Here is a 23,864-nt window from a genome sequence, read left to right as displayed (position 1 = left end):
ATAACTAAAGGTATTAAATACATTTACTGGAGTTAAAGTACAAGATTTACCTCTGAGTTTTAGTGGGTTAGAAGAACAAAGTCAAAGTAGCACATTATTGAAATATTCAAGTAAAGTACATGTACCTCCCAATTGTAATTAAGTACAGTGTTTGGGTAAATGTACTCAGTTACTTTACACCACTGGTTATTTATTTAATTAGTTTCTATCATGTTGTATTTCGTGGGGAGAGTGTGTGTGCAGGCTGTGTGGAGGCGGTGCTCCTGCAGACGGCAGCAGCAGCAGCAGGGCTGGGCAGCAGCAGAGAGAGAGAGATCTAGCAGGGAGGGGACACAGCCAGACAAGGAGGAGGGACAGCCGGGCAAGACAGACAGCAGTAAAAATACCGAGCGGTTCTCTCCGTGACAGCGTCTGTCAACATCCCGGGCCACTGTTTTTCCATCCCATGCATTGATAGAAACAGGTGAGCATTAAACGCAGCGTGTTGTGTTCTCGGCTGTCAGTGCGCACCGCCCTGCTAACTAGCGGAGGATGCATCCCTCTCCTCGGCCTGACTAGCTCCTCAGCTCCCCTCTAACCACCAGCTAAATTAGCCTGCTTTATGTGAGCTCTGACGGTAACTAGTTGTTTTTGGTTTCGCTATAATCCGGTGGGTTAATTTAGAGGTTATGTAAAGCTAAAAAGTAGCCTAAGCTTCTTATAATGTTTGACTGGAGGCTTAGAGCCACAGTGTTATTAGCTAACCATCCCTCATGCTAGCTTAGCAGCACTGCAGTGTGTTGCTCTTTGATTACTTGTAAGCTAGGCAAAATTGCTTTCTTATAGGTGTTGATGTTTATTTTTGATATAAAGATGAATTAAAGCTACTTCCGGTCTTGACAATATTATAAGAGATTGTTCTCTCCTCTGTAAACACAACATGTGGATGAGTGAAGCTCAGTTACATACAGCTGTTTCTGTCTTGTTCCAGCAACATCTGTTGACTTAACATGACTCAACATTGTAACATCTTATGGGCAGAATATCAGGATCAATGTGACTAATATATGGTAGACTGTCCTCCTTCTGACATGATATCTGATAAGCGAAAATCTGGACTCCTTATTATAAAACATTGTACTGTGTTATAAAGTTGTATGATGCTGTCATAAGTGGTCAAATCAAATACTGAAGAACATTAACATACCTCCTGAGTTAGTCAATCTCAGTCTAACTGGACAACACTCATTTACTTGGTGGCCCAAAGATAGAGTTAATATGCAAACATGAGTTTGTAGAAAATCTAAACAGACCTCAGGTTACCTTTGCTGTTTAAAAGTTAAGCTCTTCAGAGTACGAGATGTAATGTCAATATTGTGACTTTGCATATTGGGTTCATACATTGAGTTTATTTTATGTGAGATGAAATTTGATCAGAATGTGGAAGTTCAATGTGCAATGTTTGGTACTCTTCATTTCCGATGCATACAGTTCCACACATGCACATTTTGGAGCTTTCCCAGTCTAATCACAGTCCTCTGGTTCACCAAATTAACTAAATCACCTACTTTTTAAATGCTTTCTTCAATATGGCTAAAATTATCAATAAGGATATATTTCTTATATTGATAATTGTTTAGATGTGGAATAATCTAAATGTACAACTGATTGTGTTCTGGGTTTTTTTTTTATGTGTGTGTTTGTGTTTTTACAAGTATTTAGCTTCATTGCCCTTGTCATTGACAGTCGTCACCATGACAGCGGAGGAAACAATAAATGTGAAGGAGGTGGAGATCATAAAGGCGATCCTGGACTTTCTCCACTCCAGGAAGTTGCACATCAGCATGCTGGCCCTGGAGAAGGAGAGCGGTGTGATCAACGGGCTCTACTCAGACGACATGCTCTTCCTCAGGTAGATGAACTCAACAGCAACAAACATGAAGAGCGTCTCATTGACACAAGTCGCGACTGCAAAATATCTGCCTGCTATGAAGCGGAAACAAAAGGCAACTGTTCCAGTCATAAAGTTTAGTGTTTCTGATCGTGTCCTCTACATCAGGATAATGTAACATTGTTATTCTGCTATTGAGTGCTCTCTTGAAAGTCAGCCAATAGTGTCTTGATTACAATTCTACTCAGCTTGAGTATTAAATACATTTAGGTTTTTCCCCTTCTGGTGTGAAGTTTTGATTGCTAGTGTCTCTCAACTTGTCATGGTTCCTTTTATTTGGAAAATACTGGAGCAATCAGGGGATCAGAGATTCAAGAAATGAATAGCTCTTCAGTTTTAAATTATATAAATAATTTAAGTTACGAATGTGTGGGTCATATTATACAAGGACATCATCTGGTTCCTGTTTATTAAAAATACACTGTTTTTTTATTTTCAGGCAACTGGTTCTTGACGGCCAGTGGGATGAGGTCTTGCAGTTCATTCAGCCTTTGGAGGGCATGGATAAGTTTGACAAAAAAAGGTGTGTTCACCTTGTGAGCCACTGTCCCTATGTCTGTGTATCCTTTGTTGATTCTGAGATGGACTACAGATGCAAAGCTAGACACAAACGGTATCAACACAGTGTCTAATGTCAACTCTCATGTCTGCAGGTTTCGTTACATCATCCTCAAGCAGAAGTTTCTGGAGGCTCTGTGTGTGAATAACGCCATGTCTGCAGAAGATGAGCCTCAGCATGTAAGTCACTAAACTTCACTAGCTATCAGCATTATATTATAAAGTATCAACACAGCCTGGTTTTCTCATCCTGTTAAATAGCAGTCGTAACAGCGCTGCTTTGTTTTCCCACTGACTGTCAATGGTTGTCATGGAAGTAAGTGTGAAGGCTCAATCTCAAAGGCAAGAGGAGAAGCAAACTGAAGTTCAGTAGATGTTGTTCAAACTGCGGCTCTTCAAATCATCTGAACAAATCACACAATTTGAGAGAGAGAGGAGAAAGCAGGTTGTGTGTGCGCATGTGTGTGTGTGTAACGTCAGCAGTGGCTGCATTTACATGCAAGTAGTGACGTCTGATTGGCCTCACTGTGGCACAGGATTTATCAGGATTAAGCTGCTTCTGGTACTGTGATCGACTGTCTGTGTTAGAATAACCTTTTTAACATAACGTTTCACATGACACATTCCACCTGTGATGTTCCACCCACAGATCTTGTGGTTTTTTTTTGCACAAACTCAACTCCTATTGCAAAGACATTATGAAAATGCACAGAAACCCAAAATCGGGCCCCGGCCGTGGCACAACTGGCTGGAGCACCTGCACCGTACGCTAGGCGACCTGGGTTCGATTCCCGAATTGATTTCCAAATTTCCTGCCGCTCTCCTATCCGATTAAAGGCAAAAAGCCCCAAAAAAATAACTTTAAAAAAAAAGAAATCCAAAATCGTGTTACTGGATAATGCATATCTGTGAATGTTATTAAATCCAAGACTTGGAAAAGTCCTCTGTGTCTCGGGTGAGCTGCTGCAGAAGCTCTAAATGTTGTACAGAGAGAAGCTTCTACTCAGTCCTTTGTAACAATCTGAAATGCATTCTGTGTTTTCTTCAGCTGGAGTTCACCATGCAGGAAGCAGTGAAGTGTCTCCATGCCCTGGAAGAGTTCTGTCCCTCTAAAGATGACTACAGCAAACTGTGTCTGCTCCTCACACTGCCCCGCCTCACAAACCATGCTGAGTTCAAGGCAAGCTTTATGAAAGTGGATCAAATATAAATACACACATATTACATTTACATTTTTTGCCATTTTTGGAGACCGGAAGCGTGAACTGCAAGTATTTTCCTTTTCAGTTATTTCCTCGCTTTGTCAGTCGTTTATTTGTTTTGTCTATAAAATGTCAGAAAATAGTAAAATGTCAATCTTAGAATGCTATAGTGCAAGTTCATGATTTAAAATGATTTGTTTAGTCAGGTCAAAACCCAAAGGTTTCCAGTTTAATACAATATAAAACAGAGAGAAGCAGTAGATGTCCATATTTGAGAGGCTGGAAACAGTATTTTCTATAAAACAGTACCGAAGGCTTTATTGATTATTACAATATTTGGCAAGTTGATCAACTTATCTTTGCAGCTCTAATGAAAGAATTTTCTTTTATTCTCTTGTTCACTACTCTCATCTAATTATCTTCACTTGTAAACAATGCAGTTTTTGGTTGATATTTTTACTTCCATGTGTTCTGCATTTACGTTGATTTCTTATTTCTCTGCAGGACTGGAACCCGAGCACGGCCAGGGTTCAGTGTTTCGAGGAGGCCTGCAACATGGTGGCAGACTTCATCCCTGCAGACAGGAAGCTGAGTGAGGCTGGATTCAAGGCCAGCAAGGATCGACTCTTCCAGCTGCTGCTAAAGGGAGTCCTCTATGAGTGCTGCGTGGAGTTCTGCCAGGTCTGAATCACTAAACACAAAAACTGTCCAAAACTATTCAACAGATGGGTTTTGGTAAAGTTTGCAGACGATTAAACATACCCTTTGTTGTATTGTGTTTTGCTACAGAGCAAGGCGACAGGTGAGGAGATCACGGAGGGCGAGGTGCTCGTGGGTGTGGACATGCTCTGCGGGAACGGCTGTGACGACCTGGACCTGTCCCTGCTCTCATGGATGCAGAACCTGTCCCACACCGTCTTCTCCTGTGCCTTCGAACAGAAGCAACTCAACATCCACGTGGACCGCTTGGTCAAGCCCACAAAGACGGGCTACGCTGACCTGCTCACTCCGCTCATCAGCAAACTGTCTCCTTACCCCTCCTCCCCCATGCGCCGCCCGCAGTCCGCTGACACCTACATGTCCCGTTCTTTGAACCCAGCGCTGGACGGGCTGTCCTACGGGCTGTCCGGCCAGGATAAGAGAGCCAGCGGTGGGGAAGCAGCGCCGGGGAAAGGAGTCTCTCCCATGTCGCACTCGTTTGCCAACTTCCACTACCCTGGAGCGGGGGGGCAGAGCCGGAGTCTCATGATGGAGAGCTCCGACTGCCACAGCATCTTCGAGGAATCACCTGAAACGTAAGAGGACCCCATTTTTCTCAGGTTCTGGTTTAATGCAATACCTTTTCAGATTTCTCAGATCAGAGGTTATCAACGCCTTTTAGCTAAAGAGACCTCACAACATAGAGAATATACCAGGGATGCCCCTTTTTAATAATTTGATTTATGCCATTTTTTACATTTATTTAATCTAAGTTATGTGAATAAATAAATGTTTGCACCATTTCATCACAGAATACCCACAAAACTATACATTTGAATTAATATATTAGCTGCAAGTAAGACTGTAAATAAACAAAATGTTAAACATAAGGAGAAAATTTGAAGTGCAATTCAGAACTTGCACACACACAACAAAAGGAAGTGTGAAGAGAAGACTTGACTCTGAGTCCTAGACTAAACAAAATGTAGATTCTGGTGAAGGTATTTAATAATTTACAATTTGTAGATAACAAACAAGACAAAAACATGATATCATAATAACGTTCCTCCCTGGCAGTTGGACCTCACTGTGAGACATTCTGCTTTATTTAATCTGTTGCTCTGGTGTGTTTCCTCTGCGCAGGTCACGGACAGACACACCTGTGGATAAGATGATGGGTTCAGTTGGAGCTCAGAACCTGCGTCCTGCCTCAGCGCCAGGCGAGGACGCACCGTCAGCTGACTCAGAGGACAGGAACGAGGTATACCTCTGATCTTTAACTCATTAGATGTTTTAAATGTGTGCCAAACAAGTGATCCATTTTTTGTCTCCTTGATGGGTGTTGCCACACTGAAGGTCTATATATAGACCAGCTCTGATGAATGGTTCTCAGCGTGTTGTGTCTGAGTCATCCTCCTCCTGCATGTCACTGTCAACGGCTGCTTAAAGGGATGGTGCATTATAGCTCTGTTGTCCTCGGCCACTTCATGTGCACCTTAAACCTTTGTGCATCTAGAAAATGTTTTTTTTAATGCTGTATACAGACATCTTTTGTAGCTGATCATCACAATTCCTATCTGAGTCATAACTCAAATCTGAACACACAGACATGACACACAACTTTTTCCGTGTGACGTCCAAATGTCCATAAATCAGCTTTCCAATCTTAAAAGAAGGCCTCTTCTTATAACAACAGAATCATCAGGTGTTTTTAATCTCAAAGGGTTGTTTGGGATTCTCCAGCCTGTCACAAAGGAGATGAGCAGAGCAGAAACAGAGGAGAAGAAAATGTGGTTCTAGGTCAGAGGGGACATGTGAACCCAGGAGCTTAAATAGGATAATGAGTCATTGCTCCCCTCATGTTGGCTGTAAACAGGGTGTTAACTCAGTACCCGTCGCTGTCAGATTCTCCTCTGCAGCTCAGTGTGAAGTTTTCCGTCACCCTAGAGACACAAAGAGGCCATGAACCGAGGCAGACTTAGAGTCTCTGTAGTCTCACAGTGAAATCCTCCTCCCCTCTCTGTCTTGTTTTACTCTCTGCCCTCAATCCTTCTTCAACAGCGGGCACAGTGCCAGGGTCTCTCCCCGCACAAACATACAGTAGATCTGTTCCGATCAGATTGTGAGGACAGGAAGCAGAGGACAGAGAGGGGAAGTGACCTGTCCTCTGCTCTCAGTCTCACCCTCCTTCCCCCTCTAATACCTGAACTGACAGGAGAAACAGCACAATGAAGCCTTTGAATAGAGTGAACAGGAGCTGGCAGCTTGTGCGGTGTGTGAATATTACTCTCTGCACGTGTCTGTGTGAGTTTTTACATACCAGTGTTCATACTTTCTACTGAAGCCATTTACCTTATTTTTTTTCTTATTCAGAGTAACCTAATCTTCTATCTGGAATAGTTTACGTAACAATGGATTACATTCATAAATGTATATTTTCAAGAAGTTTTTCACGTACAAGGATATTATTGCATTGCTGTTTTGGTGCATATCATAGCCAGAGCAAGAGGAACATGTTTAAAGCCAATAAAAACATCTAGCAAACAATACATACATTTGAAGAAAATTACAAAAAATGTGCAGAAATAGCATAAAATATGAAATATCCTGAATTATGAGGAAAGCTGAAATAAATTCAATTAAAAGAATAATAAAAAATACCTTTAAAATATGCACAACATTCCTGAATAAAAATGAAAGAGCTGTGCAGTTAGAGTAGATATTTTGGGTGAAACTGTCGAAAGAATGCGCAAAGGTTATAAAAGGAAAATGCAGTACAGATATCTGATCTCATAGAAGGATAGATAGATCACAGAGGAAGATGTGAAGACATTGGTGCAAAAACAACCTCTGTGAGTTTGGGATTTTAGTGACACCATGTTTAACCCTTAGCTTCGTGACTCGACGGAGAAGTACGAGGAGTACTACCGGCAGCGCCTGCGTGTGCAGCAGCACCTGGAGCAGAAGCAGCAGCAGAGGCAGCTGTACCAGCAGATGCTGCTGGAGGGAGGGGTGCAGCAGGAGCCCCCACCCAGCGACATGCAGCACAGCCTCACAGAGAAGTTCCTCAACAGGTACGCACACGGCAAGAGATGCCTGAAACACTCCTCTGTCAGACAGGAAGTGTACATCTGTATTTATAGACGCCTGTCAGGTCATATGGCACATCAGAGTGATGCTGGTGCAGCTTTTGTGTTTCAAGCTCCCTAATTACTGTGCAGTGTTTAATATGATGGTACAATAGAGCAGCAGCTGTCAGACAGAAATGGACACAATAAGGCCCTGTAAATGATGAGCCCCATGTGGGGTTTCCTAGTACGACACACACACCTCCCCCAAAACACGCCTCCACTTCACAGTCAGCAGGACAAAGGCTCTTTGATTTGTCCCATGACAGTTCCTCCTCTCCTCCCTCTCTCTGTATCCTCTGCATTATTCACAAGGGTAGCTGTGAATAATTACATCATTACTTCAGTTTGCTTTTGTCCTCCGTCCTTTTGTGTTTCAAACCAGAATTAATCAGTCAGCTCAGGCAGTGTGGTGACGGAAAAGTACAATTTGAAGTTTCTCCTTTCCTAAATGGTCAGTTATAGGGCTATGTGGAGTAGTTTGAAGGTTAATATTGACATTTAAATCTTCTTTAAATCTTTATTTTTTTAGATGTATTTTGTCTGTTTAACCCCATTATTAATGCTCAGTTGCAGATAAAAATAACATACAGTAATATTATAAATATATGCTCATTTGCATTAATAGATAGCACTGGTGGAAGTGGAAGTTTGCAAAAGTCAACATTAATTAAAAAAAGAAAAGAAAGATGTTTCTTAAATTCAGAACACGTCCTCTAACAAAACTACTCAGATTTAATTCATATTTGTTATAACAGCATATTGGATTAGCCTCCTGAACCCTTGAATTGCATTTATGTAGAAGAAAACTAAGTAAAGAAAGTGTGTGTGTGTGTGTGTGTGTGTGTGTGTGTGTGTGTGTGTGTGTGTGTGTGTGTGTGTGTGTGTGTGTGTGTGTGTGTGTGTGTGTGTGTGTGTGTGTGTGTGTGTGTGTGTGTTTTCCTCAGGTCCATCCAGAAGCTGGAGGAGCTCAACGTGGGGATGGAGGATCTGGGAGAGGAGGTGAAGTCTCTGGCGCAGCAGTGTAATGGCAACGGGAACACCCCCGCCTCCGAGGACAATAACAACCCTCCATCTGTGAGCCCAGAGCAAACCCAAGGGGGAGAGGTGCTCAGCAGCACCCCACAGCGCACCGTGGGGGGGCGCCCGGTCCCGCCTCCAAATGAGTCGCCTGTCGTATCCCAGAGGTACTTGGGGTTGGATTCTTTCAGTGTGTTATCCTGTAGTGTTGCAGCGTTAACATTTCTGTATGTGTTTCTGCAGTGAGCACAAACTGAAAGACAGTCTACACGGTCACTCTCCAGGCTCCTTATCCCGAAGTAAAGAGGTAGATATGCCCTTTTTATTATACACTCTTTATTTTTAACACACCTTTCCCCAGTTAAGCTGTTATTATTGTCACTGAAACTTTTTTTCTAGCTCTCTGAACTTCTCCGATCGGATTTTAAAGTAGCGTAGATTCCTTCTTGGTTAGTCACAGTACAAGATGAATCTGCATTTAATTAAGCAGATTTTCATATGATAATGTGGCATCCCCCTTATGGGTGTGGTTGTGTCAGGAGGATCAAAGGAGTTTACACTGCTTATTACATTCTGTGTGTTTTAATATGTGGGTGTGTTTGCAGGGCGGCGACACTAAAAGCCTGTTTGTGCCGGTTCATTCTCTGGAAGACACTCAGGCCATCCGAGCCGTCGCCTTCCACCCGTCCGGATCGCTCTACGCTGTGGGATCCAACTCCAAAACCCTACGCGTCTGTGCCTATCCAGACACATTAGACACAAGGTGACACAGATGTCTCCCTATCTTTGGTTTATGTTTGTCTTTCTTTTGTATTATCGTTTACATAATTTGTATCCGTATATATATGTCCCTCTGAGGGCAAAACAATAAAAAGTTTGTCACAAAAAGCAAGGTAACACAGATGTCCAACCACTGTTTCTTACCATCAAGAGTAGCCCCATCTATAACATACACTGCCCGGCCAAAAAAAAGCTCACAAGCCTGTGGGGGGCAGTGCTATGATCTGGGGTTGCTGCAGTTGGTCTGGTCTAGTTTCAGCAACGTTATGTGCCCAAAGAATGAGGTCAGATGACTACCTGAATATACTGAATGACCAGGTTATTCAATCAATGGATTTTTTCTTCCCCAAAAAAGGTTAAATCTCTGTTTTATTGTGCTGCTCATGGCTTGCAGTTCATTCTATATATTGTGTTGGAAAAATTGGCCCCATGTTGACTACATTTTTAGCATCTACCTGGAAACTCATCTTCTCTCCTACGTGTATTTCCTTGCCTCCTCTTCCTTTGTCCTCACCTCAGTGGTTCCAGTCCCCCAAAGCAGCCGGTGGTGCGCTTCAAGAGGAACAAACACCACAAAGGCTCCATCTACTGCGTGGCCTGGAGCCACTGTGGGCAGCTGCTGGCGACCGGCTCCAATGACAAATATGTCAAAGTCCTGCCTTTCAGTGCAGAGACGTGCAACGCCACAGGTACAGACACTGCGGGCCGGTGGCCTATCAGCACCCCAGAAGCATCCTCATGTTGTTTTTGTCTCTCTGTGGCCAGGCCCAGACCTGGAGTTCAGCATGCATGACGGCACCATCCGAGACCTTGCCTTCATGGAGGGTCCAGAGAGCGGAGGAGCCATCCTGATCAGCGCCGGAGCTGGAGACTGTAACATCTACACCACCGACTGCCAGAGAGGACAGGGTCTGCACGCCCTCAGCGGACACACAGGTACACCGCTCCCTCCATCCGCCTGAACCGGAAACATGAAGGAGTCAGGGGGAGAAGCGTTGCCGGTGCGTAACGTGTCCTTTTTGTGCGGCTGTTCAGGTCACATTCTGTCTCTGTATACGTGGGGAGGCTGGATGATTGCCTCCGGCTCTCAAGACAAGACAGTGCGATTCTGGGACCTCAGGGTGCCCAGCTGTGTGCGGGTAGTGGGAACTGCCTTCCATGGCTCAGGTAAGGCCTGCGTGTTACAAGTTTTTCCTGTGTTTTTTGATAAGTAACTCCATCAATACCTTTAAAAGTTTGAAGTAGAACCACTTCTAGAAAATATTGGCTGATGCTCTGTAAAAGACTCTGTGGGGATGGGAGAATAACGGATTTTATTGTGGATAGATGGATAAAAATACTCACAATCAGTTCAGTCTGGGGAATATCTGGCATTGTGATTAAAGCTCGCTATAGAGAAGTAAAAAAATAAGAGCCTGATTAAATAAATACTGGAATAATTATACACAGACGATTCTCAAAATGTTCTCTTTTTTTGGACAAAATGTAAGGAAAAGTGGTTCCATCAGTGCTATTTTAAAAGATTTAAGGGTGTTTTGATGATTATCTGGGTAATCTCAGGAAACGCAATTATTTTTGGCATTGTAACTGAGATATATTGTCCAGTCTTTGTCAGACCAGACGGATTTTTACTGATAATCATGTCCAGGTATTTACATCCAAACCCTTTTTTTTTCTGCACAGGAAGTCCTGTTGCCTCGGTAGCAGTCGATCCTAGTGGCCGTCTCCTAGCAACAGGGCAGGAAGACAGTGCATGCATGCTGTATGACATCAGAGGAGGACGAACCGTGCAGGTGTATCGGCCGCACTCCAGCGACGTGAGATCCGTCCGGTTTTCCCCCGGAGCGCACTACCTGCTCACCGGCTCCTACGACACAAAGGTCATCGTCAGCAACCTCCAAGGTACGTCCCATCGACACAAGTACTTATTTATTATTTATACATACTGCTTTAGGTTGAGATTAGCTTTTTATGTAGGCTATCCTATTTTATACCCTGACCAACAACAAGTTTAAAAGGGTCATGCATGTGTTTGATAGTCATGTATGTTTGGGCACTTTTATTACATTTGTTTTCTGTTTATTGTGCATTTGTATATCACTGTAAATTGAATATCTTTGGAAATTGTAAATGATTTCATAGAAAGGTTGATAGTATAGTATGACATGAGAATAAAAGTCACTTTACATTCCTTCCTGAGATCATTTGTAAAAAATATTGTGACATATTTTCTCCCTCAGGGTCATCGTATAGTATGTCAGTTAAAAAAGTCACAGTGAAGTCTGACTATCTAAAAAGTCTTTATATTAAAAAGTTCAGTGATATTTAATACAATTGTGTGTGTTTGTAGGAGACCTGACCAAGCCGCTGCCACAGACGGTGGTGGGAGAGCACGGCGACAAAGTGATCCAGTGTCGATGGCACACAGAGGACCTGTCCTTCCTCTCATCCTCTGCTGACCGCACTGTTACACTCTGGACACACAACCCGTAACACACATACACACACACACACACACACACACACACACACACACACACACACACACACGCACGCAACATACAATGACACAACCAGTTATAATCTAAAAGACACGCGTCCGCTTAAAACACTGCTTCTCCTGCACTCCCAACAGTCACACCCTTTCAACACACTTACAGCTTGAACAACAGACACATACAGTACATTCACATGCACACACACACACACACACACACACACACACACACACACACACACACACACACACACAGGTGAATAGGCCTTTCACTTCTGTCTGTAGGAAACCAAAATGGATTCAGGCCTGCTACACATATAAGCACACATATTGCATGTGTTGTTGTTTTTTTTTACATCACTCACGTGTCATGCTTCACACACTGTGTTTATCATCAGGGTCATAACAGCAGGATCATTCATTATTTTCAGCAGCATTTCACCTGCATCCTCACTTGAACAACACACACATACAGTACATTCACACACACACACACACACACACACACACACACACACACCCACCAGTGCATTGCTGCATGTCATTTTCACTGAGGAGTGTTTGAGGTTAGACAGAACAGTGCTTTGTTCATGATGGTGCCTTCCTTGAGTTCCCAGTTTCCATAATGAAATTGTTAAAAAAACAAAGATAATATGGTCATTTTTAAAGATCAAAATGTGTTGAGCTATTCAGATGTCCTACATTCCTTCTTTTGCATATCATTTTCTTACAGCTGCTGTCATGCTGCTATTGTTTGATGGGAGCGAGTTGAATTCATGGTGTAAAATGTATTTTTTTCCAGAGTGTCTGAAGTGAGCTTTCCCCGTGTGAGGAGTCTGAATCTGTGGAAGTCGTTCTGTTTCCCTGTGGGGTGTCCGGTGTCTCATGTTACCGTGTACTCTGCATTGCTACAACTCAAAATGTGTAAAATTGCTTGTGCATTTGTTTTAAATTTGAAATCAGTGTTTTTGCTCTGAAGCTATTACAGTGTGTTGCGATGGCTTGCTTGCAATGGATGGTCAATATTATTTCAGCATCAAAGGGAAATAATAAGTGTGTTTGTTGTTGAGCGTCGTAGCGTTCAGGTCGGAATCTTCAGTAAGCTTTGGTCTGTCTACTGTAACACTTTACTGACAGTAGGGGGCGGTCTTTGCGCGCAGTGAGGCTCTAACCATATGCACAACAAACTTGGAATGGAAGCACGGGTGTTTGATATTTATTTAGAGCCAGTATTTGGGGCATATGCATTGTATTCTTTTCTTGTTTTTTTACATGCGCACTTTTGTCTTTTAACATTGTCTTCTAGTACTGATTTACTTACAAAGATGCATATTTTATGTTAATGTATTGTATATATTGTTTTAACAAATAAGGCCAAACTAAAACGTGCATAGATTTATTTATTTCAGTTGAGTTTATGTATGTACAGGTATTGTTTTTGAACTGCTAGTGGCTGTTGTATTTAGCCTTTCTAATTCTTGTTTTTAAAAGTGACTTAAATTAATTCAAGCTAACTCAAGTCTGACTGCTGGTACGTTCAATAAAGTGTCTTTTACACAAGCTGGATCTTCTGTGTTTAGTAGAAAGAAACAATTAATGTTGAACATTTTCAAAAAGTCAAAACAAGATGGACATGGAAGAGGCTTTATTCCTCTGGCCAAGTACAAACAAACATAAGGGCTATACAGGGGTTAGATTAATTATTTTATCATACAGTTTGCGAAAAAATTCCATTTCCTTATTCTGACCTTGGTAGCTTTTAGGCCCCCCTTTAAAAAAAAAACACAAAAAAAACTCACAAACAAAATACATGGATAGAGTGCTGTACCTCTGAGTCCCACTGACTCAGACGCAACCGAGTAAAACCACATTTTTCGATAGTGGTAGGACAGCAGTTAACAAAAAAATCCTAACAATCATAAAAAGTACAATAAATACAGATACAACTGCAGGTGTGTATTTAAAAATACACACAGGGTGAAATAAAGTTTGTACAAAACGATAAAAAACAACACTTTTGTCCCTGATGCTACTGTGAGTGCGAAACAAGTGAGGCTGAGATTTAGACATACTAAATATAATTCTGACAGTGCTTTGTTTTGTCCAAAAGGAATGAAGATACACAAGGCTTTCTTGTGAGTGACGACACGCTGGTCTTTCATAATGCTGTCCACACCTTCATGAGATGAAAATAGAAACCCCAGTACCCCCCCGTAAGCTGAGTTTAGGAGCCGGTGCTCGGCCTGGCTGTAGTTCTAGGTGCAGACGGGAGCGTGACGCGCTGCTCGTCCATCCGTTTGGCCTGAGAGCGCATGATGAGGCTGAAGAAGTCCTCGTCCGGTACAGTCGGCCCTCTGATTGGAGGAGGGGGAGCGGCACAGCGCTGGTCATCCAAACGGGACCCCTGGTAGCATGGAAGTGGAAGGAAGAGAGCGGTTTGGAAGCACATTACAACTTTGTTTGTATTCAATGTAACGTATGCTCATTGTGCAGTAAAACTGTAGCACTAGACACGGTCGTATCCGATACCTGGCACTTGACAAGCATGTCAAAGAAGTTGTCGTCAGGCTCAGTGTTGTCGGCGTTGGCCATCAGGTGGCTGAGCACCGCCTGGTTGCTGTTGTGATGGAGCCTGAGGCCGGGCAGGCTCCCCCCCGCTGCTGACGACCCCTCTAACCGCCGGCCCTGTGCGCCCGAGACGTTGGCTGACTCTGACACAGCTGCAGAGTGTGAGAGAACCGATGAAAGGACAATAGATGAAAAGGAAGACGCACTTCGGCAATCGGATGATTTCTGAGTCAAAAGTGAGGCAAGAATCTGCTGGTTTGATATGTGTTACAACACAGAAGTTTCTATTTAATATACTGCGATACTGTAAGTCAGTCGCTATGCATTGCAATTCTTAAAACATCATTTTAGAAAAAACTCATATTATAAAGAACACACCAAGCAAAATAAGTTTATTTTTTTTCACATCCATTGCCCTATAAAAACACACTTTTATAAGGCACATATATTTACAGATTAAATAAAGTATTGACTGAGTAAAAATAAATAATACATAATCAACATAAGGTACTTTATGGATATTTTCTTACACCATTATTATTGAGTGTAGATGCATGGACTCACATTTCCTGATGGCTCTGGGAGGCGACTCTGGGCCGCTGCTTAGCGATAACCTGCTGCCCTTGTCCTGGATTGAACAGCGTTGGTCGTCCATGCGGTTGCTCTGGAAACGGCTCAGCAGGTCAAAGAAGCCTTCGTCTCCGAGCATGTCAGGACTGAGTCTCTGATTAAGTTCAGAAACAGGAGCATGAAACACAGCTAAAGAGCACGGGCTGTTTGATGACAGCTGTGGGAGACTGGCTGGGGTCTAAGCGCGTGTGTGGTTATCAGCTGAGTACAGCCTGTGCTCTGTACCTTCTGTGGCCCCTGTGCGGGGGTCTGGCTGGTGTCCAGGGTGTTGCTGGTGTCCTGCAGGACTTTACTGGAGCCACCAGATTTGAACTTCTTCCCACGCAGACGGCTGACGAAGAACAGCTTGGAGGAGCTCTTCGTCATGGAGGGTTTGGACTGTTTGGTCAGGATGTCACTGTTCCACTTCTGTCCCTTCAACACACAGGCACGGATTATTACCACAATGCAGGGGGAAATCAGGGGTGAAACTATAAGCTTGGATATGATAAAGTATCCAGAAATGTGGTCGACAGAGCATCCAGTGTGTGCGTGTGCGTGTGTGCGCGTGGAGTTCTTACATTCATCTTGTCTGGAGTGAGTTTCATCAGCTCCAGGTTCTCCATGCTGTGTCTTCTGCCTATCCTGGGTCTCGCTCCTAAAACACAAACAACACTTACAACACTATAAAACAGTTTCACAGCCTCAGTGTTAAAGGGAAACGTATGATGTATCCTCACCATGCAGGCTGTAGTCTATCTCCTTATTCTCTGAAATAGTGGAGTTATTTGTGCTGTAACTCAGACCGAGAACCATCTGGAGATCAGACACGTTCATACGAGCCGTCAGCTCCCCCGTCCTGTCTCCAGTCTGAAAAACCAAACAAACACACACAACTGAAGGATTTCTTTACCTGTTTTTGTAAAGTTTCTAAAGTAAAGAACTGCTATGGAGGCACTGCTTTACTGTCCCAGAAAAGACAAGGTCATCAGTATTAACATTCTGTACCTCTTTGCAGATCTCCAGGTGTTTCTCAGCGAAGTGCATCGCTTGGTCATGGTTCCCTAGTGCAGTGTAAGCATTTCCAAGGCTCCAGCAAGCACGGCCCTCCCCAATCCTACATCCCAAAAACACATTTAAATACACATATGGTATGTTAATGTGCCCATATCGTTTTTCGGGAGTTATTCCATAAGTAAAAAAGTGTGTGTGTGTGTGTGTATACCTGTCATTGAGGTCCTGGGCTATGATGAGGTGTTTGAGGTGGTAGTCTATGGCTCTCTCATAATCCTGGAGAAGTGTGTATGTGTTGCCCAGACTGTAGCACGCCTGGGCCTCCACCGCTCGATCCTTCAGCTGCCTTGCCAGCTGCAGTGTCCTCCTGACACACACACACACACACACACACACACACACACACACACACACACACAACACACACACACACACACACACACACACACACACACACACACACACACACACACACACACACACACACACACACACACACACACACACACACACACACACACACAGGTTCAAAATGCTGCTGACAGGCCTTGATACTCGCCTGGGGCTTCTTACATCACAAGTTACTCAGAAGAAGAACTGAGATTTCCTGACATGATCATGTTATTAAATAATAACACGCCCTTTCAACATGTTTTATGTAGGCTTTTGCTTACTTGTAATGTTCAGCTGCCACTTCAAATTCCCCCAAAAATATGTAGGCGTTCCCCAGGTTGCAGTATGCCCTTCTCTCTGCAGAGCGGTCTCCAAACTCCTTAGCTATGCGCAGCCGCTGTTAGGAGGAAGACACACAGAAATATCAATATTGTTTCTAATAGAATGACTTCTTAGCTGAGACATTTAGAATGCTTTTCAATGGAGTGTAAAGACTGTGACAATATGCTTTGATTGCAAAGTGTTTTTTAGTGTTATACCACACCTGTTCGTGGGAAGCAACCGCTTGGCGAAAGTTTCCCAGTAAGTAGTACGTGTTGCCGAGGTTACCATAGGTTCGACCCTGAGCGGCCCGATCCCCAAGCTCCTTCACTATAGCCAAGTTTGCCCTGAAAATACACAAACAGTCAAATGCAATATAAAGGCAGAAAGACATTGTATAAGTAAAATCACCCGCACCTTTCTGTGCAATCACTTACTCGTAATACTCAGCGGCCTTCCCCAGAGCCTCCATCACATCCTCTGGGAAGTCTCCCGGCTCGGCTCCACTCCAACAGATACTTTTGCCTTTGGCGTGGTAAACATTCCCAAAATTATACAGAGCTCGTGCCTGACCCACCTAAAAACAAATCCAGGGTAAAAATGTCAGTGTGGAAGGTAAGTGTCTTCCTCCCCGATACGCTGCAGAATATTTCACTGCATATAGATCCTCTCTAATTGACTCAAACATCCTGCTGACCCACCTTGTCATTGATGTCTCTGGCTATGTCCAAGTGCCTCTGACAGCAAACCACAGCCTCGTCAAACCGCCCCAACACCTTCAATGTGTTGCCAAGGTTTCCACTGGCTTTGGCTTCTCCAAGCATGTCACCAATTGTCCTATTCAACACGTATTATGTCAGTGATAAACCTATAGTAGTGAGCTGCTGTGGGGTTCTTGTGTTGGTCTAACCTGGTCAGGGTGAGGTCATGCCGGTGGAACTCCAGGGCCTTAGCGTGGTCATGCAGGTGGAAGTAGGCATTGCCCAGCTGGCTGTAGATGGCGCTGAGTACCTGCAGGTCCTCTGTGCCCACCTGGATGGCCGCTTCAAAGAAGGACACCCCTGCTCTGTAGTCGCCCACCTTACAGAGCCGTTCACCCTCCAACGCCAGCTCCAGACAGGACACCTCCATCCTACAGCAGAGAGAAGCAGAGTCAGTCCGGCCTGATGTTTGAATCTGATCAGCACTGCAGAATCCAAAGACAATAATAAAAGCAAATAATGAAGAGGTTGTGGGAAACTACATCTTCTCTGGAAGAACCCTACAGCCAACTGAGTGAACTCCACTTAGCAGCAGGGAACAGAGCGTTCAGCCTTTGCTTTGAAAAAAGGCTTTTATCTACTTCCTTCCAACTACAGAGAACAATGGCTGGGACTGGAGTATGTTTGTTACTGTGTGGTAGATCTCACATTCTTCAGACAGGCCTCCGAAAGTGAAGTGCTCCTTTGACAGTCAAATGAAACTTAGAGCAGGTAGGATTGTGAAAACATGTTGATGTTCACTGTTTTCCTAATATTAGCGTATGTTCTCAATTAGAAATAGTTTGAAGCTTTGGTTGTTAATTCATTTAAGAAACATTTGCTAACATATTTCCCAAACCAGTCTGTCCAACTAGCTGTGTGCACCCTGTCTCTCTTCTGAATCTTCAAAAAGCTGTTTGCTTTACAGCTGTGGGTACTAACTTTGAACTCATTATATATTTATTCCCATAAAGGTAATTCTGGCTTGTGGCTTTACAGGGAGGCATGAAGGGATGGATTATCACTGTGTTCAACGGGGACTTTTTCCTCTAGTTTTACTGACTTTTGGACTTAGTGATACCAACTACTACTACTTTTCCAAGTTGTAGTTTTAAAAAAACAATATAAAGAAAGTAGGGTTGACATAGTAGACAACTTAAACAGCCAGGCTTATTGAGTAACAAATGAGTTTAGGCTTGGATGAAAGGGAATCATGACAATTGTTTGGGACTTATCTGCACATGAACTATTTTTAGATTATGCAGTATATGAGAACAAAGCAAAAGGTTTTTTCAGGAAGCTGTATTGTCGGGAAGAGATAGGCTCCAAACAAAGTCAAGTTCTCACTTTATTTAGATTGTTTATCTCACGTTTCCTTGTGTACCCACCCAATTTTTTGTCTGAAAACTTTCCAAAACTGATCCAGAAAAACAATCATAAAGACACAATGTAATGGTTGATTTGTCATTTGAAGTAATATCTGTGGTGTGCTATTAAAATGAGACAACAACACAAAAAAAAACAGCAGCTTAATTCAGGCTATAATTTGTGAACAGAGCCAAACATGGGGTTATGAATAGTCAATAAAGGTAATGAAATCAGGATTCTCAGGCCTTGAATTAGCAAAGCCTTCTTTGTGTTTACTACCAAGTAAACAACAAACGTTTCCAACACAGTGGGAAATACAGAGGGAAATACTAGCCTACCTGCTGGCTTTTCGTGTCCTACAACAACAACAACAGCTCATGCAGCTCTTGATAGGCATCTATCGAGGCCTCCAAAATAAAAACTTTAAAATTCCAGCTTCTTCTTATTGTGTGAAGCATGGAGAAAGCAAAACAACTTAGTCCTCTGTACTAAAGGAGGTCGTCAAGATTCTGCTTGATGCTCATTTAAGTCTTAAAAAAACGGTTTGAAATAGCATTTATTTCCAGTGACATCAAAACCATTGGTCATCTGACATCATAGAGCTATTTTAGCATTGTAAAACTTTCAAGGAAAAGCATATGATGCCGTCAAAGTAGGTACCTTCAATGCATGGTAGCAAGGAAACTGCTCAATCAGCATCTTCTCAACTAATCTGCTTGTCTGTAAAGCGCTCCTCTGCTGACCGGGTCACCTGAGATAATGCTGTGGTGCGCACCTGACAGATTATGTCGCTGGTGAGGGGTAAGTAGATTTGTTAGTGTCAGGCGCAGGTAGCCTCTGAAGTGGAGTTGAATGGAATCAAGTAATTACTTATAACAATCCAGACAGTAGTTTCCATTGGAAAAACCAATCCTTCCACCAAGCAAACGCCTACTCTATCCAAATAAATTTGACACACGTGGTGAAAAACAAAGCAGCCAATGATGAATTTTTCAAGGCTTATTAAATATTGAAGCCTACGAGAGACAGTCACACCTGCTGCCAGAGCCCTTACCTGTGTATATAGGGACAGCTGGCTTACGCCTTTTTAGGAAACTGGCCTACCCTTAGTCAACAATCCCACAGGAAGCTCTTCGACACTACCTTCCAACTCCATCATTTGGGCCTCATTTTTTCTTTCATAATACACACACTTCTGTTCCTAAACAAAGTAACACATGAATAATACCTTATCTGTAACCTGACACATCCTATGTAACAGGCAATAAATAATGACAAATATAAAGGGACTACATCTAATGATTTTATTTACAGTCCCTTCTAAAATGAAGAAGGGAAAGGAAAATGTTAAAGTAGAGGCAGGAAATCTACTCTACAACCATACTTAAGTTGAGCGGCGAGAGACTCCTACCTGTAGCGGACATGAAAGGACTGCTCCTCAGATCCCATGCTAACCACTGAGCCACTGGTATCCATTGATGTGCATAATATGGGGGAAAATCCCAGTTTTGTTCCGGAAAAATGGTTTGGTTTAAAATCAAGAGCCACCAAAAAAAAAGTCTTTGGTTGAATAGAATTAGGCAAGAGTAGGCAAACCACACAAAAAGTCACAAAATACAGTCAGGTCTGTGACTGTCTCTCTGCTGAGTGCGGACAGGGGAAGGGAGCCCCTGTGAGTGTTAGACAGAGCTGCAGAGTCCTGAGCACCGGTCCATTCGGCTGCGTTCGTCTACTGTGTGTTTTTGCGTCACTGCAGCTCAGCGGCCCTCTGTGAAGAGAACACAAGATGCTGTATGTGAAGCCTCTTTCTGGCCATACGGTGCCATGGCAACGCCAACCAAACAGCAGCATGTACAAGAAAGGCAGGCAGAAAGTGAGAGAGAACGGCGGGAATGAAAGGATGGGGGTCAACACCCGCAAGCTGTGACTCAATTCATCAAGGCTTGGCACCCAGGCATGTGTGCTCTAAAGTTGCTGAGGAAGCAATGAATGCCGCAGAATGTAATCTGTGCAGGCAGAGATGGCAGAAACATATGATCTGAGTGTGTCAATGCAAACAAGAGGTAGAAAACAAAGAGCCACCTGCTTGATTTATCAAGAAAATTGTCATTCAATTAAAATTAGAAGCTCGGGACACAGAAGATCTTACTGTGCGTATGCAACTTCCACCAAAGGAAAAGACAAGGTGATAAGCAAGCCACATGGATAAGATAGACCGCACCAAGTAAAGACCAGACCTCATTACCTAATTTCTCCATGAGGTCATATTAGCCACACCCATTTGTCCCCCACATTTAACCCATCAGCCCCTCCCAACCCACGCAAAATGGAAAATCGGGCAGACCGGTTTTGTGCAGCTGGGTTAATTCTTTGTGCTAAATAACAGTTAAAGCACAACAAAGACATGAACAGAATAGCAGTATGTGTATTTGAGAAACTCACAGGGACTGTTAAAACACATGGCATTGCATTTTATATCCGTGGCTGTGTAAAAGAACACCACTGTGCTCTTTTTCCAGCAACTCAATTTGTCGAGCACCACGTAAAGGAGGCCAGTGTTAATAAATTACTTTGGATTAGGACCTTTGATCTGAAAAACGCTTAGTTAGCAGTTTTCTGTATTAGATCAGCACTGAGTTAGAAGAGAAAGATCTTTCAAAAAACACATGACAAACAGAAACAAGAACTGTTTTGACAAATTGCAACATCTTAATCATGCCTTGTTGATGTCAGAATCTATAGTTGTTCTGTTAAATTCCTCTTCCTGAAAAGGCTCCACACAGTGTGAGCAGCAGTGGAAATCCAACATTAAACAGATGGGTCTTTTTACAAGGTTTGGCTTAAAATACATAGATAAGCCTTGTTTGTGAAGAACAAACAACTGTGAATATAAGACTAACTTTGTGGCTGCTGAATGCTGATATTGCGAATTTCCAAAGAAGAGGCTGGAATCTAACCATCCGGAATTAACTAAACAAACCAGCCACTTGCAATTCATAGCTCATATATATATTTGTAGTTTTAATGAACCACTCAGATATGTAAAAGCATCTTTGCCCAGCCGGTTCTTCCTGCTGCTATGTGAATGTGAAAAGTTCTAACACAAAGGCTTTGTTAGTGTGTTCCTAGACATTACTATACTCCCAAATTGATGTGTGCCAGTGTTGGTGCAGCATTTTCCACTATTGTATGCCAACTGGGTGTGTTTTAAAGAGACCAACCACGCTACAGTTAAAGTGAGCATGAACAAGTGTGTAACAGCAAGATGAGGTCCATGACTAAAAAGAACATCAAAGGAAACAAGAGGTTGTTTTGTAATGACAGCTTCACGGCAGGTAATCACTGACCCCTGAGTCCCAAACAGGACATGATTTCATCTTAAATACACACAGCAGAACTATTTTTATTGTGCTTACAGGCCATTGATGCACCAAAATGACTACTGCCACTTACAGCCTAATCTAAATATGGAAACACCATTCAGCATTACAAGTATGAGCCAGCAAAACCCTGCACCAAAACAATGAAACAGCAACTTCAGTACTGGGATACTGACCGGGAAGTCTTCCACACAGGAACAGGAAATCTGGGAAGCCTGCAAGGAAAAGTGTTGTGACCATGAATAACTGCACACCTAAAGATATTAGTGTTGCAGCAAAAAGTATATTGAGTATTTGCCTACATGATAATGGACACTATGATACATTAAATATATACATATAAGTGGTGATTTACACCCTCAGTTGACTGTTTATGGGGTACATAAACAATATACATAACAACTCAAAGAGGGAAGGCTGAATATCAGAAACACAAGCCACAATAAGTTTTAGTTTAAATGATAAACTGGCAATTGATTGTACATATGCGAAATACTAATAGTGGGTGATGCGAGTGTATGTTTGTTTTACTAAACTGGCATATAAATTGAATAGTTTAATGTGTAAGTATAATGTGACGTGACACATGAATGAATGTTGACTTCAATTATACAACGCAAATGCAGTTAAACAGTTAGGATGTAGAATATTTAGCTATATGCATTAAGTAAGGTTGAAACACAACATATGTTTATACGTTTTTTATATATATATTCTGCCAGCAAAGAAACAGTAATGATTGCTTATCCGAATTCCGTTATGAGTCTTCCTACAGGACAAATAACTGTCAGTTTGAGCTTCTACAGACATCATTTGTAGCTGTAATCGTCAACAAGAACGTTTGAAAGAGAGTACTGTGATAAAACACGACCTTGATGCATTATATTTCTGTCTTAGGTTTAACACCTGCTTGAAGGCATCACACTCTTTCGTTACAGTATCACATCCAGCTAAATATTAGCAAGTTAGCATGTTAGCTGCTCAACTTACGTTAGACGATCCAGTTCGAACAGTGGTGAATGATCCTCTTCTTTTCTAAACTTTCTCACAAGAATAAAAACATAAAGTCGTTTTTTTTTTATTCGGACGTTTGTTATTTATGGCTAAACTGTACTATAGTCAGCCTTACAATACATTGTCCTTTAACTGTTGTAAAAGTTCGATTTAACTTCGGGCGAGAAAAAAGAAAATCCTTGTGGCTGTACTGTGTTTTCGCCGACTAGCCAGTCAGTGGGCGACATTCAAAGGTAGCCACGCCCACACAACAGTCATTGGACCAATAGATTTGAATAGGAAAGAGGTGACGTATGTTCATTATTTGGCTGTCAGTACTAGACAAGCATACTATCGTGAATGGATTTTAGACACATTTTTGCCTTCAAAGGGACACCAGGCCACTTTTGTCAAGGTGCACTCAGACATACTAAAATACTCTTAATAAATGTTTAAGCACTAACTTTCTATCGACTTGCTAACCCTAACTAACATCAGTAGTAGTCTATTTCGTGGTTTAATTATCGTCACCTAGCAACCGCACTGTACGCCTGTACGCTGCAAGCCCGGCTCCAGACGCTCAGCGCAGCCGTGCATACTTCATTATTAATGATGCCACAGACACTAAACCTTTCGAGAAAGCATATGTCAAGGAAGAAAGAAA

The 23,864-nt window shown here is 42.6% G+C and overlaps 2 protein-coding genes across 10 annotated transcripts; one reads left to right on the top strand and one right to left on the bottom strand.

Annotated features, from left to right (window-relative positions):
• The first annotated feature begins 226 nt into the window (after positions 1-226).
• wdr47a (WD repeat domain 47a) lies at positions 227-13,368 on the top strand. 3 transcript variants are annotated; one of them, XM_063886585.1, is made up of 17 exons: positions 227-463; positions 1,702-1,891; positions 2,370-2,453; positions 2,584-2,668; positions 3,537-3,668; positions 4,195-4,371; positions 4,480-4,985; positions 5,533-5,650; positions 7,282-7,463; positions 8,465-8,704; positions 8,781-8,844; positions 9,143-9,300; positions 9,837-10,006; positions 10,083-10,253; positions 10,353-10,484; positions 11,001-11,219; positions 11,668-13,368. In XM_063886585.1, the coding sequence occupies exons 2-17, from the start codon at positions 1,734-1,736 to the stop codon at positions 11,808-11,810; spliced, it is 2,739 nt and encodes a 912-aa protein (XP_063742655.1). In that variant the 5' UTR covers positions 227-463; positions 1,702-1,733; the 3' UTR covers positions 11,811-13,368. The 3 variants fall into 3 exon arrangements, with proteins under 3 accessions (XP_063742655.1, XP_063742653.1, XP_063742654.1); XM_063886583.1 differs by having other exon boundaries at positions 317-463; positions 1,726-1,891; XM_063886584.1 differs by having other exon boundaries at positions 335-463; positions 1,695-1,891.
• A 74-nt stretch (positions 13,369-13,442) lies between these two features.
• On the bottom strand, positions 13,443-23,400 carry gpsm2 (G protein signaling modulator 2). 7 transcript variants are annotated; one of them, XM_063886593.1, is made up of 16 exons: positions 23,198-23,400; positions 22,384-22,422; positions 20,239-20,595; positions 17,630-17,851; positions 17,421-17,556; positions 17,157-17,296; positions 16,943-17,066; positions 16,680-16,795; positions 16,217-16,372; positions 16,000-16,108; positions 15,732-15,861; positions 15,573-15,649; positions 15,238-15,426; positions 14,947-15,106; positions 14,344-14,631; positions 13,443-14,218 (listed from the first exon to the last, which is right to left on the bottom strand). In XM_063886593.1, exons 3-15 carry the CDS (start codon positions 20,301-20,303, stop codon positions 14,384-14,386), a joined length of 1,872 nt encoding a protein of 623 aa, XP_063742663.1. In that variant the 5' UTR covers positions 20,304-20,595; positions 22,384-22,422; positions 23,198-23,400; the 3' UTR covers positions 13,443-14,218; positions 14,344-14,383. The 7 variants fall into 7 exon arrangements, with proteins under 7 accessions (XP_063742663.1, XP_063742656.1, XP_063742660.1 ...); XM_063886586.1 differs by having other exon boundaries at positions 14,344-14,534; XM_063886590.1 differs by having other exon boundaries at positions 14,344-14,534; positions 15,238-15,420.
• Between the last annotated feature and the right edge of the window lie 464 nt (positions 23,401-23,864).

The sequence above is a fragment of the Eleginops maclovinus genome, chromosome 6 (genome assembly GCF_036324505.1).
Source record: "Eleginops maclovinus isolate JMC-PN-2008 ecotype Puerto Natales chromosome 6, JC_Emac_rtc_rv5, whole genome shotgun sequence".
In the NCBI taxonomy this organism is placed as follows: domain Eukaryota; kingdom Metazoa; phylum Chordata; class Actinopteri; order Perciformes; family Eleginopidae; genus Eleginops; species Eleginops maclovinus.
This window is presented reverse-complemented; position numbering and strand designations above follow the sequence as displayed.

Bases quoted from the DNA above. Each gene is read 5' to 3' on its own strand.
- gpsm2 (XM_063886586.1), bottom strand. From the start codon at position 20,303: ATGGATACCAGTGGCTCAGTGGTTAGCATGGGATCTGAGGAGCAGTCC. The intron at 17,297-17,420 runs GTGGGTCAGCAG...ATTTGTTTTTAG, and splicing joins CCAGAGACATCAATGACAAG to GTGGGTCAGGCACGAGCTCT. The intron at 16,109-16,216 runs GTATACACACAC...TTTGGGATGTAG, and splicing joins GCCCAGGACCTCAATGACAG to GATTGGGGAGGGCCGTGCTT.
- wdr47a (XM_063886585.1), top strand. From the start codon at position 1,734: ATGACAGCGGAGGAAACAATAAATGTGAAGGAGGTGGAGATCATAAAG. The intron at 7,464-8,464 runs GTACGCACACGG...TGTTTTCCTCAG, and splicing joins ACAGAGAAGTTCCTCAACAG to GTCCATCCAGAAGCTGGAGG. The intron at 8,705-8,780 runs GTACTTGGGGTT...GTGTTTCTGCAG, and splicing joins TCGCCTGTCGTATCCCAGAG to TGAGCACAAACTGAAAGACA.